The sequence below is a fragment of the Rousettus aegyptiacus genome, unplaced genomic scaffold (assembly GCF_014176215.1).
Source record: "Rousettus aegyptiacus isolate mRouAeg1 unplaced genomic scaffold, mRouAeg1.p scaffold_m13_p_4, whole genome shotgun sequence".
Lineage (NCBI taxonomy): Eukaryota > Metazoa > Chordata > Mammalia > Chiroptera > Pteropodidae > Rousettus > Rousettus aegyptiacus.
The window spans coordinates 20,383,401-20,396,414 of NW_023416307.1; the positions used below are offsets into that span (position 1 = coordinate 20,383,401).

Sequence of the window (13,014 nt, forward strand, 5' to 3'; positions counted from 1 at the left end):
TGAAGGCAGTATTGTTAAAATGCCATTACTACCCAAAGCAATCTACGAATTCAATAGAATCCTTATCAAAATCCCAATGACGTTGTTTGCAGAAATAGAAAACCCATCCTAAAATTCATGACACCTCGAGGGACCATGAACAGCCAAAACAATCTTGAAAAAGTAGAACAAAAATGGAGGACTAGCAGTTCCTGATTTCAAAACTTACTACAAATTGACAGTAATCAAAACTGTGGTATTGGCATAAAGACAAACATGTAAACCAATGGAATAAAATAACCCAGAAATAAACCCTTATATCTATGGTCAGTGATTTTTGACAAGGGTGCCAAGACCATTAAACTGGAAAAGAACACTCTTTTCAACAAATGATGCTGAAAAAATTGGATATCAATATTCAAAAGAATGAAGCTGGACCCTTACCTAACACCATATACAAAAATTAACTCGAAATGGATCAAGGACCTAAATGTAAGATCTAAAAGAATAAAACTTTTGGAACAAAATACAGGACAAAAGTTTTATGACACTGGATTTGGCAATAATTTCTTGAATATAATACCAAAAGCAAAGGTAATGAAAAGAAATAGAAAAATTGAACTTAATGAAAATTAAATTTTATGCACCAAAGGACAGTATCAACTGAGTAAAAAGACAGCCCACAGAATGGAAGAAAATATTTTCAAATTATTTATCTGAAAAGGGATTCAAATCTGTCATAGATAAATCTATAGAGAACTCTTAAAACTTAATGACAAAAAAAACAAACAAACAAACAAAAAACAACGATTCAAACATGGGCACAGGACTTGAATAAACATTTCTCCAAAGAAGTTATATAAATGGCTATCAAGCACATGAAAAGATGCTCAATACCATTAATATTGGGGAAATGCAGTCAAAACCATAATGACATACCTACCACCTCACACCCATCAAGATGGTTAGAATCGAAAGAACAGAAAACAAGTGATGGCAAGAACGTGGAAAGATTGGGACCCTTGTGTACCGTTGGTGGGAATGTAAAATGGTACGGCACTGCAGAAAACAATATGGCAGTTCCTCAAAAAATTATAAATAGAATTAACAGATGATCCAACAATTCTACTTCTGGGTATATACCCAAAAGGATTAAAAGTAGGGTCTCACAGAGATATTTGTACAGCCATGTTCATAGCAGCATTATTCATAATAGCTAAAACATAGAAGCAACCTAAGTATCCATCTACAGATGAATGAATAAGCAAAAGACTTTTTAAGAATTTTGGCTGAGTGGGGAAGAGGACTTCACCTAATGATGAGTTAAGAAGAAAGCAAACAGAATAAAGCACAAAAAGTTAGTTCCTATGTTTGTGTCTTGATCACTTATGAATCCCAGTTGCATTTATCTGCATGCTGAGAATATTGATGAAAACGCCATGGCTAATCAACTCAGACGTTTACACTGTCGAAACCCTTTCCTGGGCTGAATATTTCCACTCTGCTCCAACGATACCCCAGGTGAGGGATTAGAGTCACAGTAGCACAAATTTGTCACCGCTCTGGGAAAAAACTTAGGGTACACATTCCCATGACAGCAAGGTGGTAGTACTATTTCCTAAATGAATGGGGGCATGTGTATTTTAAAGCCATACCAAAGGTGCAGAAGGAAACCAAAGCAGCTTAATACCCTCACTTTACAAGTCAGGGAAGAAATGAGGCCAGAAACGCCATGTCACAAGCCCAGCTCCATCCCAGCAGGAGAGGTGCCTTTCAGACCAAGCGCATTAATCATTTATCTTGTCAACACTGCAGGACCACAGGAATGGGTTTAATCAAGAAGGAGACTCAGTCTCCAGTGTTTTGAGCAATTAGAGAGGATAGATGTTATTAAGTAAAAAGTAACTTCCCCTCGTGTATCAATCAGTTCAGTTTCCAAACAGTACGCTAAAAAGAGAGAAGGAAAGTAGTAAGGAGCTTAGTACCTGGTGCATCATTAAAATTTTAACAGTATTTGTTAAACTAAACTGACTATAACAAAGCAGGATTTTCTCTAATATGAGTGAATGTTTTCCTGATTACCATCTCTCTCTTAGGAAACTACGTTTGGACATCTCTCAGCTTGTGGAGCGAAATTCAGTCTCTCCAGAAGACTGCTCCTGAGTTCATACAAGCTTGTTTCTATGTGTTTCATGCATTCATTTACTTAGGGTGAGAGTGAGGAGGGAACAGAGGAGCCTAGGGGTAGAGAAAAAAATTATGGGGAAAAATAGTCTGATCCCTCCCCCCACACACACACAGAGCTCAAAAAAAAAAAGTTTTAGAAAGGATATTGGTCGTGGGTCCTCTGCCTTTTGGCAAGGGAGTCTTCATCACTGATGCCGGCCATCAGGTACTTGAGGCCTGTGATCCAGGTGCGGGCCTCCTCAGGGTTGGAGGTGATGAGGTCCAGGGACTCCATGTGGTTCCCATGGTAGATGGTAAAGCAGCAGCTGGGGTCAAAGCTCCCCTCAGCCTGTCTGTAGAATATTTCAGACTGCCGGCCTTCGGTGACTTTGTAAATGGAGTCAATAAGGACTATGAGGAAAGCAGAATACATGGCAGATGAAGGTAATGGCTTAAGAAAAAAGCAAAGCAAAATCGTTTTAAACTTTTTTAAATGAGCATGAACAAATTCCTTGTCTATGAGTTATGGTTTTAAGTTCAAATATGAACTACAAGCCCTATCACGTTCTGCTAGAGAACTTCTCTATATAAGATTTTACCTTTCCGGGCAGTCTGGACAATGCCTTCCCAGGCATTGAGTGAGGATGGGCTGAAATTGATGATAAAATGATAAATATGCCACCAGGACAAGAAGACTGGTAGAAAGGGAGCTAATGAATGTGTCAAATCCATAGTTCACATATTTACGTGAAGAGAACATACTAAGACCTAGAGCCAACTTTGGTGTTTCATAATATGCATGAGAAGTTAGAAATTGAAAGGAAAAGAAATGTAGCGATAACCGGATCGCACAGTTAAAAGTGATCGGTATTAATAGCGAAAATGCTTTGATGGTGAAGGTAGAGCAAGGCTTAGAGAGGCGAAGAGGAACAAGATAGCAGCCCAGGGGAAGAGGCGTAAGGACACAGAAACATAAGGCCCACCCCAGGGATGCTGGATAGGCTATTTATGCTAGAAAGCTCAAAAAGGAGGGTAACGGGAGATAAAGCTAGACAGGTAGGGAGGAGCTAGATTATGGAGAGCCTAGAATAACAGACCAGAGATTAGCATTATTTAGGTAGAAGAGCAGCACTAATGGTTTGCATCAGAAAAGCACTGGCAGGGATGATTATTTTGGATTAAAATAGTATTTTTCATTTGCTTGCTAATTTCTAAGCATGAATCAGAAGTACTGCATATCCTACTGAATGCCCACATACACCATCCACTTCTCCTGTCTGCCTAAATGGCACAGTCCCAATTTTCTTCTGGTACCAACTAACTCCCCACACAACATGCAGGTAAATCAGCACACGCCCGGCCCCAGGGCAAATTTCAGTGGGTTTCAGCCACTGGGGTGGCCCCTCTCCCATTTGTTATGATCAACTTAGGTATGAAAATGCAACCCAGTTCTAACCAAGGAGTGTTGAGGTGATGTGCTTTGAAGGAAGGGTCTGGAAAGGGGTTCTTCCCTCCTAAAAAAAAGAAGTACCAGAAAAGAAGGTCCCTTTTTGTCTTGTCACGGTCATTAAGTTGTGAGGCTCAGAACAGCTGAAGCCATGTTGTGATGTCAATGCATAAGGGACAGAGCCAAGAGCACTTGGGAAAAAAACAACCAGAGACTCAATGTCCCATGCCTGGAGACTGCCAATCTCTGAGTTTCTTGTTATATGAGATAATAAACTTATTTATTTGGTCAATGTCTCCTCTTACTTAAACAGGAAAGCATCTTAACTGATAAAAACAGAAAAAACTAGCAAAATGAAGATTGGTTAGGAGACTTCACCACCAAACAGGTGAAGAAACCCCAGACAAAGAGGTTCCTGTGAAAAAACGGGATGGTCGGAAGAGGTGAGAGAGGCATTACGGGGGCTCCACACGGGCTTGGTGCTGAGTATAGAAGGTGTAGGACACAGGCTTGATGAGGCGTCAAATCGCAGCTATTTTACTTGATATCATTCATACGATTTTGTTAACTCATTAATCAGTTAACTGTACTCGAAATATGGCAATACACTTTAAAGTCCATTGGATTTGTAATATCCCTAATAGGCCTCAGGCTATTAACCTCACATCCCAACTGAAAAAGAAAAAGATTATGTTTCTAACACAGGGGAATTACTAACATCTACAACATTCATGGACAAGAAAGTTTTTATCAATTTAAATTCCCCAAAGAATTATAAAAGCAAAACAAGTCATTACTATTTCTGTCTTTCCACATCCTTTAACAACTAACCCCTAAACTGGAAAAAAATATGAAAGTTCCACAGATCCAAAGCTTCCAAAGAACCCATCCAGTATAACCTATGGGTTACTGTGTCAGGCCAAGCAAAGAATTCAAAGGTCGGTCTCACTTTTTGCCTTCTCGTTCTTCCTAGAGGGTCTCCATCGGAGGCAGGTCCGGTGCTCATCCAGGTAAAAGAGCCGGACAAGCCCTTTGGCCCCGCGCTTCAGTTTGATCATCTGCGTCCCGGACTGCATTACACCCATGCATCTTTCAACTGCAAAAGAGAATAGAGCACATTCAGCTATCACACAATGCACATGTAAACTGGTGTTCTGAAGCCTTACTGCCAGATAAATTGACCGCTAAAGATTCCCAGGAGCAGAACACAAATTTGCCACAGGTACTCAGAAAAGATATGTTAAGGAATTGATTCATCAGGCTCAAGGCAGGAAAAAAACCTTACTTACTAAAATAAAATTGTACTGCCAGGCAAACAATGCATTCCCCGTTGCCCAGAGCCTTCTTTTGTTCTAACTGGCAACACAATGTTTTTTGGTTTGAGACTGATGATCATTTCATATGCAAATTTATGTTCATAAAGCAAGGTCTCAGACTTCCTGTTAGATGTTGTGAGTTTTTACATAGCTAGCTATAAAAATATCTTTTGATAATGCTTTAAAATGCAATTGATAGAAACATAATTGGCAAAATGTTTCAACAATTGTTGATGTTGGATGATGGCTAAATATGGGTTCATATTATTACATTTCTGTGTACATTTGAAAATAGCTAAATATCATCAGGTTTAATGTAATCCAAAAAAAAAAAAAAAAACAAGTTTCACAACTGAACATAAAATCTTTTTCTTTTTTTTTTTTTTTACTTCCCAGCATTCTGGTTATTCTTTGGGTAATTCACCTTTCCCTCCATTTTCGGCCATGTGAAATCGTTTAAAATGGATCTACCCTTCACCTCTAGGGTATCCTATCTCTGTGGTTAAAGTAATTGGTTTAGAAATGGGCATTTGACTGAAGACTCCTGGAAAAATAGATTTCCTTAAGCCCCTCTGTAGCTAAACTCTGCAACTCAGAGCTTCCAGCTGCCATTTCAGGTCCATGAAGAGTGAGTCTACTTGAAATGGAATCAAACTTAGAGCTGATAAATGGGAAGGGAAGAAAGAGTCCTGGTCATGCTACCTGAGCCCTACATCAAGCTCCTCATGAAACTAGAGATACATCCCTGACCTATTTAGTTTCTGCTCAAATGGCTTCAATTTAAGTTTTCTGCTACTTGCTATATTGAGTTTTAACCAATATATTCAATAATATTTATATATGAGCTTGAGTGGACTACTTAACCTGTCAAGTTCCCATTCTACACTTAGGATATTCTGAAGCTAAAGCTGAAAGTTGTAACTTTTAGAGATAGGATCTAGTGACACACCTTTGAGGGAATTGCCAAACAAAACCTTGGTTGAACTAAAAGGAAGGTTTATCCTAAAAAAGGGGACTAATACAGTGATAAAGATCTAGACATAAAACATGGGTTAATGCATCAAACTGCTAGAATTTTTCATCTAGAGGAATAACTTGGTGATAAAATTCAGGTAATATCCAAGTCACTTGTTGTCCAAGTCAAAGTTATTTAAATTTTCTCTGCTTTGAGATGTGCCCTGTTGGAAGAGGCCATCTATTGGTGTTGCCCGTTTCCCCATCTCTGGTAACTGGAAATATTCTTTTCCCATTTCATGTGCCTTTGGCAGACTATCGATCACCCCAACTAAGAAATGGGCACCTGACTTAAGCTTAGAGCAAATCTGCCTCCCATCCAAAGAACACCAATCCTGAGCAGAACACTGAATGAAAACGGAACTGAGTCATTTCAATGGCCAAGACTTAAGAGATGCTCCTTGTTGGCCACCCCAAAATGCCATAGCTGTCACGGCTATTCTTCCTGAGGCTGACAAGTTATTCCATTTTCCTCTTGATTCTGTGACTTATGCAATACAGCCTATTTCATCAACAAACACAGAGGCACATATATACCATTAGAACACTGTAAACATCTGGCTCTGAATATCTACCATATCAAGCAGTATGCTGTTAGAACAGATCAAAGACATAGTAAATAGACTACAACAACATTAGAGTTGAGGTTTTTTGGTTAAGTATCTTGTCTTTGCTAGGAAAAATAATTTGATCCCAAAGTTTAACATTGTATGTGCAGGGCACCCATTAGAGGTAACCTCAACATAACCAACTTTCACTATTTCCTCCATGAAGAACCTTGTCTTCCAATAACAATCTCTCCCCCACCCCCAAAGTAAGGAAGAAATGCATAAAATTAAGTATGTTTTGGGATTTTTATATTGCAAAGAAGGTGAACTATAGCTTGCTCTTACTCATTTTATCTGACATATTAATTTGCCAAATAATAAAAATAGCGCTTAGGAAAACAAACACACAAACTTAAAATGTTTACTTTGAAGCATAGAACAAAATTTGACATTTAGTTTCACACATGTTAGTAAACTTATCCACTACTGGGCAACCATTCATTTAGGCAATGAAAGCCACTGATTTGAATTCCTGACAGCCACACTGATCATCTCACACCAGTAACTGGAGGGAGAACAGAAGAGAGTGTGTCTGTGTATCAAGATAAAATCATCAGGTCAAACTAACCAAGCCAAAAATACCTATTAGAACTTCAATAAGCACATGTTCACAGAGCAACTCCTTGTTCTAGGCACAGGGCTGTTTAATGAAGTAAAGCATACAACAAGGAGACTTTGTCTTTACCTCAAAGAGGATAAATTTTTTAAGAGAATGAAACACTTAAAAAGATATTTTATTAATGGTAGTTTAGAGCTGTAGTTAACAACTCTAGATCCTGAAAGCCTGGAGTAGAACTGCAGGTTTGCCACTTACTAACTGTATGATGTTGGGCAAGTCATTTAATCCCTCTGTGCCTCCATTTGCTTATCTGTAAAGTGGGGATATTATTATTTACCTCTTGAATTATTGTTAATTGAATAAGTTGATTCAAGTAGAGTACTGAAAACAGTGTCTGGCATATTAAACACTACAAATGGTAGTTTTATTATTGAAGTATTTAAAAATAAATGCCAAGTCAGAAGTAAAGAGAGACACACTGTGGGAGGCCACAGGAAAAGGAGAATACAGTGGGCTGGCACGGGGAGACGTATGATAATAAATCAGCATCGGTGAAGGCTGGAGGAGGGAAAGATGGGCCTCCATCTTTACAAGAGGGACTCAAAGTGAATCGATAGGATATATGATTCCGTGGGCCAGATAAGACTAGGCCATAGAGGATTAAGAATGCTGGTATAAGATTTTAATCCATTGGCAATGAGAGATTCACTAGATATTTCTGAGCAAAAGCGTGGCAAGATCAAAGTTGAATTGACTGTACTAGGACAGATCTAAAGCAAGGACTATAAATTTGTACATTGTCCACACATCTGACAGTGTCCCATGCTTTGTTCGCACTCCTCCTTCTTTATTTACTTTCCTTTTCACAGTCCTATTTCTTTTCCCTGAAATGAAATTGTTACGGCTATATCTCAACAATTTAAGAGGAAAAGCACAGCGATACAAAAAGTGTGATCGTTACTTGAGTTAATAAATATCACCTACCGCCTAGCAACCATCATCCAGAGAAACCCAAACGTTTTAGAAAGTGAGATCCAGTCCCTCAGAGGGAGACTATGTTTACACGATACACTAAATATTCACTAGCTTCAGATTTATCCAAGCAACTCAGCCATGGGCTAAGACTCTAGCATCATCCATTGCAGTGCACAAGCCCATATGATTAAAGTGTACCTGGCAGAGCTGGCTCTTAAACAAAATGCTGCTTAAATCGTTTATGTAGCTGTTTTATGCTTTCTCCATGATGCTCCCCAATCATATAGAAAGGCCATTTGGTTAGAGTGAAATTGAAAAATCAAGTCCAACGGAGTCCTCAGAGTCATCTATCCCACTTCTTCCTTCCTCACACCTGACGGTTAACAGCCCATTGAACTGTAAGGCTAACCAGAGAAGGAGCACCCTCAATCATCCTTTGTAACTCATCCCCGTAGGTAATGATCACCAGTGTTGGAGACAAAATATTCTTCCAGTGTCCTCTAAATCACAAGTGTCAGTATAAGCCAATTTCTTCATGTTCTGCCTTTAGTGGAGATAGATAACAGGAGTTACTGCCCCATAAAAGTCATTCTCCAGCCATGCCAGATTGGTAGATTCCATAAGACAGGACGATAAACGAGAGAACAACAACAACAAAAAATTTCCAGAGGCAGATAAACAAGAAGAGTTCCAGTGGTTTAGAATGATGTAACCTCATCACTCTCATTTCCAGGGCCAGTACGTGTCTGAGTAAAGTCTGCAGATGTAAGTTACAAATTCAGGCAGCTACCAACGTGAGCACATTCCTTTTGATCCTACATCATTCTCCCTATAGTAGCCGTAATGTTTTTAGAAAATACGTTTATTCAGATACAATAGAGCAACGTTCAAAAACATTAAGGGAGAAATGCCCATCAAACCATTACATAAGACACACACTATTTTTGTATATTAGGCTCCAGATCTCAATATGTACACAAATTTCATATACTGGTTGCAATCATGCTATTTAAGCCATTTGGCCCTCTGCTTTATTTCATTTGTATTATAAACAGCTTTCCATGTTTCTATAGTCTTAATAGACTGCCTAACAGCACTTTAATGCCTGCCTAACAGCATAGCATAAATATTTAAAGAGCAGAACAGATGAGTAGAGAACTATATTCTAACTTTATTACATAATTAGAGTTTTAAAACTCTTAACAGTCTCATCTGTAAAATGAAAGGCATAACAAAATGATCTGTAAAGTCCCATAGAATTCAACTCTTTAAAAGGATTAAATCAATTGTTTCAGCCTTGATCAGTTTAAAATAAGTAAATTTCCATAGGGGTGATCAGTTTTGTAAATATCTCAAGTAGATATGCTATAAAAATGTACTTCTGACGTGAAGTATCTTAACATAAAGTACATATCATGGCGTGAGCGGGATTGTCGACACTTCCACAATGTATATGTGACATCTAAGAGAGTTTAATTTTTTTTCAGCCTTGTTGAATCGGAGATAATCCCATTCTGTTAGGAATTTCACACATGCCACATGATACTGACTTTTATCACAGCTTTATCAAGGTATAATTTACATACATTAAAACTCACCTGCTTTAAATGTATAGCTCAATGACTTTAATACATTTGGAGTTGTGTGATCTAATTTTAAAACACTTCCATCATCCCAAGAAGAAACCTCATGCTCATTTGCAGTTATTCCTCATTTCACCCACAGCCCTGGACAGCCAATATCCTACCTTCTGCCTCTACAGACGAGCTTTGTCTAGGTAGTTCATGGAAATGAAAATCATACATTATGCAGGCTTTTTTTGTCTGGTTTCTCTCACTATGCATGTTTTTGAGGTTCCTATAATGATTGTGTTCACTTGTTTTTTGTCTCCTCCCCCACCCCACTTCCCATTAAACTCTTCTACTGCCACTTAGGGTAAAAATGATCTCAAATAGGATACCAGCTGAATAAAATAAAATATACGTACATACTACTATGTAACTATAAAAGATAATAAAGAAGATCTCTGTGAGCTGATATGGAGTAACTTTGAGGAGATGTTAGTAAGTGGAAAAGCTAAGGTGTAAATAGCATATATATAGTAATCTACATTTGTGTAAGAAGTGATGAGAAATTTTTAAAATATACAAATATTTGTTTATGATTGCAAAAAGAAACACAAGAAGGATAACCCAGAACACAATGAAACCGGTTACCTGTATAGGTGAGAATCATAAAGAAGGGAGTGACCTCTTTTAGTAGCCCACATGTGCAAAAGTAAATCAATAAAAACGAGCAGGGGAAACAAACACAGACAGTAAACAGAAATATACACACATGCACATATACATGTGTACATATTTGTGAATGTGTATTTATATGTTTGTGTGTGTGTACATATACCTGCATATTACTTAGCTCTATTCTTTAACAGGCCAAGAAGCAAAATCACCTCCAATGGTAATAAGCACACCTGGTGCCCTGTTCATTCTCTGGTCTAAAGGTCACCTTAAGACAGTTTCTCACATATAGGGTAGTCACAGCCATGCCTGTGTTAAGGCCATACAAGAATATCACTTGCGCTCTTTTGTGAACACATCTATTCTGAGACATTGATCACCGAACTGTGTATTAGCAGGCAAAAACAAAAGTCCACATCCTCTGCAAGAGAATCTTTTCAGGAGAAAGATACTGAAAAAATGTGAACTGATTTCTTGCCAGCTTCCACAGATTAAGGTAAATCTGAGTGACTGGAAGGGATTAGCTTCTGAAAACAATTTCATTTCTCTGTGGAAAAGTGCCAAATAATGCAGGTAATGTTTCTCTCAAAGGATAAAAAGGAGAGATTTCCTAAAATCACCAGAGAAGAAGTAAAGGGTGTGTTTAATTCTCAGCACAGACCAAAACCAGATTTGGGACACAGTGAAGGCTGAAATGCCTTGTTGACAGGTGATACAGCTGGATGAGTCAGTCCACAGGTTTGGGGGCAAGAGGGGGACCAAAGAGTTCTGGTTTGGGCTCTGTCACCAACCGGCTGTATGACCTTCAGAAGGTCATTGAGACTCACTGAATATCTCACTTCCCTCGACCTAAACACGCATTTTAAGTCCTGCGAGTCTATAAAATAGGTGATCTAGCTTTCATAAATATTATCTTTCAAGAAGACAAAATCCTAGTTCACGCAAAAGCCTTTTAAAATAACATTAAAGAAAAAAAAACTGATTAGCATCTAGATAACTTACTACAGACTCAAATGTTTTTTAATGGTCTTTATGTAAAATATAATTGCTCTTTACAGGGCATGGTTTCACTTGAAAAGCTCTTCCTTACCCGTAGTCAGGCTTTAAAGTCAAATAACAGCAGCTTATGAATAAATGTGCTTTAACAAACAACCATGGCAAGCTCCATTCTTATTAAGTCATGATTCTTCCTAGTGAAGAGCAAACAATGTGAAGTTCATTGATTTTTTAATTCCATTTCTTAGATCACTCCTGTGGCGAAGCTGAGATTATTTGAAAGGCTTTAGAAACTAATTGGTCAGAGGTAACATTTTGGAACTTGTTTGCAAACCTACAGGTACATAGTCAATATGTTTGCAAAGTTGATAAATACGTATGGAGGATTTATGTCAATGAAAAGATGAAAGGAATTACTCTGTAATTTTTAAAAATGTAAAAACTTTATTTTTTATTTTACTAAAGCCTTCCACATAACACTTGCTTTCTTAATGGGACCTATTATATTCAACAATTGTTTCTGTTCCACGATTCTTAGCCCTAGGAAATAAATACAAATAAGAATTCATAACAATATAACTTTGTTGGTTTTATTTAATGCTATCTTATTGGGGATATGAATTAATTTTAAATTAATTTTAAATTTAGTTTCATCTAATGAGTAAAGAATCTTCTACTTCAACATAAGACCAAAAACGACCATGTCATCACCATTCCCCAATATGGTTTGTTACAAAATATATATATATATATATTTAAAACAAAAACAAAACAAATCAAAAACAAACTCACAGAAACAGAACAAACTGATGGTTGCAAGAGGGGAGTGGGTGCAGGATGGGTAAAAAAGGTAAAGGGGAATAAGGGGTACAAAATTCCAATTATAAAATAAACAAGCCACAGAGATGAAGTATACGGCACAGGGAACATTGTTGATAACATTGTAATAACTTTTCACAGTGACAGATGGTTACTAGAGAGTGTGGTGATTACATCATAAGGTATATACATGTCAAATCACTGTTATACATGTGAAATTAATATAATATTGTATGTCAACTCTACTTCAATAAAATAAAATTTATTTTAAATAATAAAATGTGTGTGTGTGTGTGTGTGTGTGTGTGTGTGTGTAAAGACCATAGACTTTGTTCCATCATTTATTCAGTGATATGATATTTGACTGAATATTTGGGCAAAATTCCCAAGCCATAATAAATAGTGGCCTTAATTTACAGAAAACATTGTCGTCTAACAAAGTTCTTCATGGTTCTCCACCCTAGATGTACATTAAAATCACTTAGGGACATTCTTTAAAGTATTGATCACCAAGCTCCATCAGAGTGCAATTAATCGACATCTCTCAGGGGGTGCTGGGCGGGGTATCTGTTTTATTTGTTGGTTTGTCGTTACTCCTCCCAGATATTCTACTGTGTGTACCTAGACTTAAGACTATTGACATATATTATATGAATCATTCTTCTTAAGATCTCTGTGAAGTTAGTGAAATAATTAATTGCCTCTCATTGCAGAGCATATAAAATAGACTCCTCAGGAAAGTGAAGAACTTGGCTGAGCCCATAAAACTAGTAAATGGCAGAGCCAGGTTGGAAACTAGGTGCCCTGAATCCCAGGGCAATTTTCTTCATTTTACCACTTGGAATGTCTGCCTTTAGGTCCTATCTAGGCCAGTAACTGACTGATGACTAACTAA

General features: G+C 37.7%; 1 protein-coding gene across 5 annotated transcripts in view; it reads right to left on the reverse strand.

Moving 5' to 3' along the window:
- Positions 1-13,014, reverse strand: part of PLCH1 (phospholipase C eta 1) — a 200,289-nt gene that overhangs the window by 75,826 nt on the left and 111,449 nt on the right. For all 5 annotated transcript variants that reach the window (XM_036218660.1, XM_036218659.1, XM_036218658.1 and 2 more), the window contains 2 exons: positions 4,542-4,688; positions 2,313-2,556 (listed from right to left, as the gene is read on the reverse strand). In XM_036218660.1, coding sequence (XP_036074553.1) covers positions 2,313-2,556; positions 4,542-4,688 — 391 coding nt within the window. The remainder of the gene's footprint in view (positions 1-2,312; positions 2,557-4,541; positions 4,689-13,014) is intronic.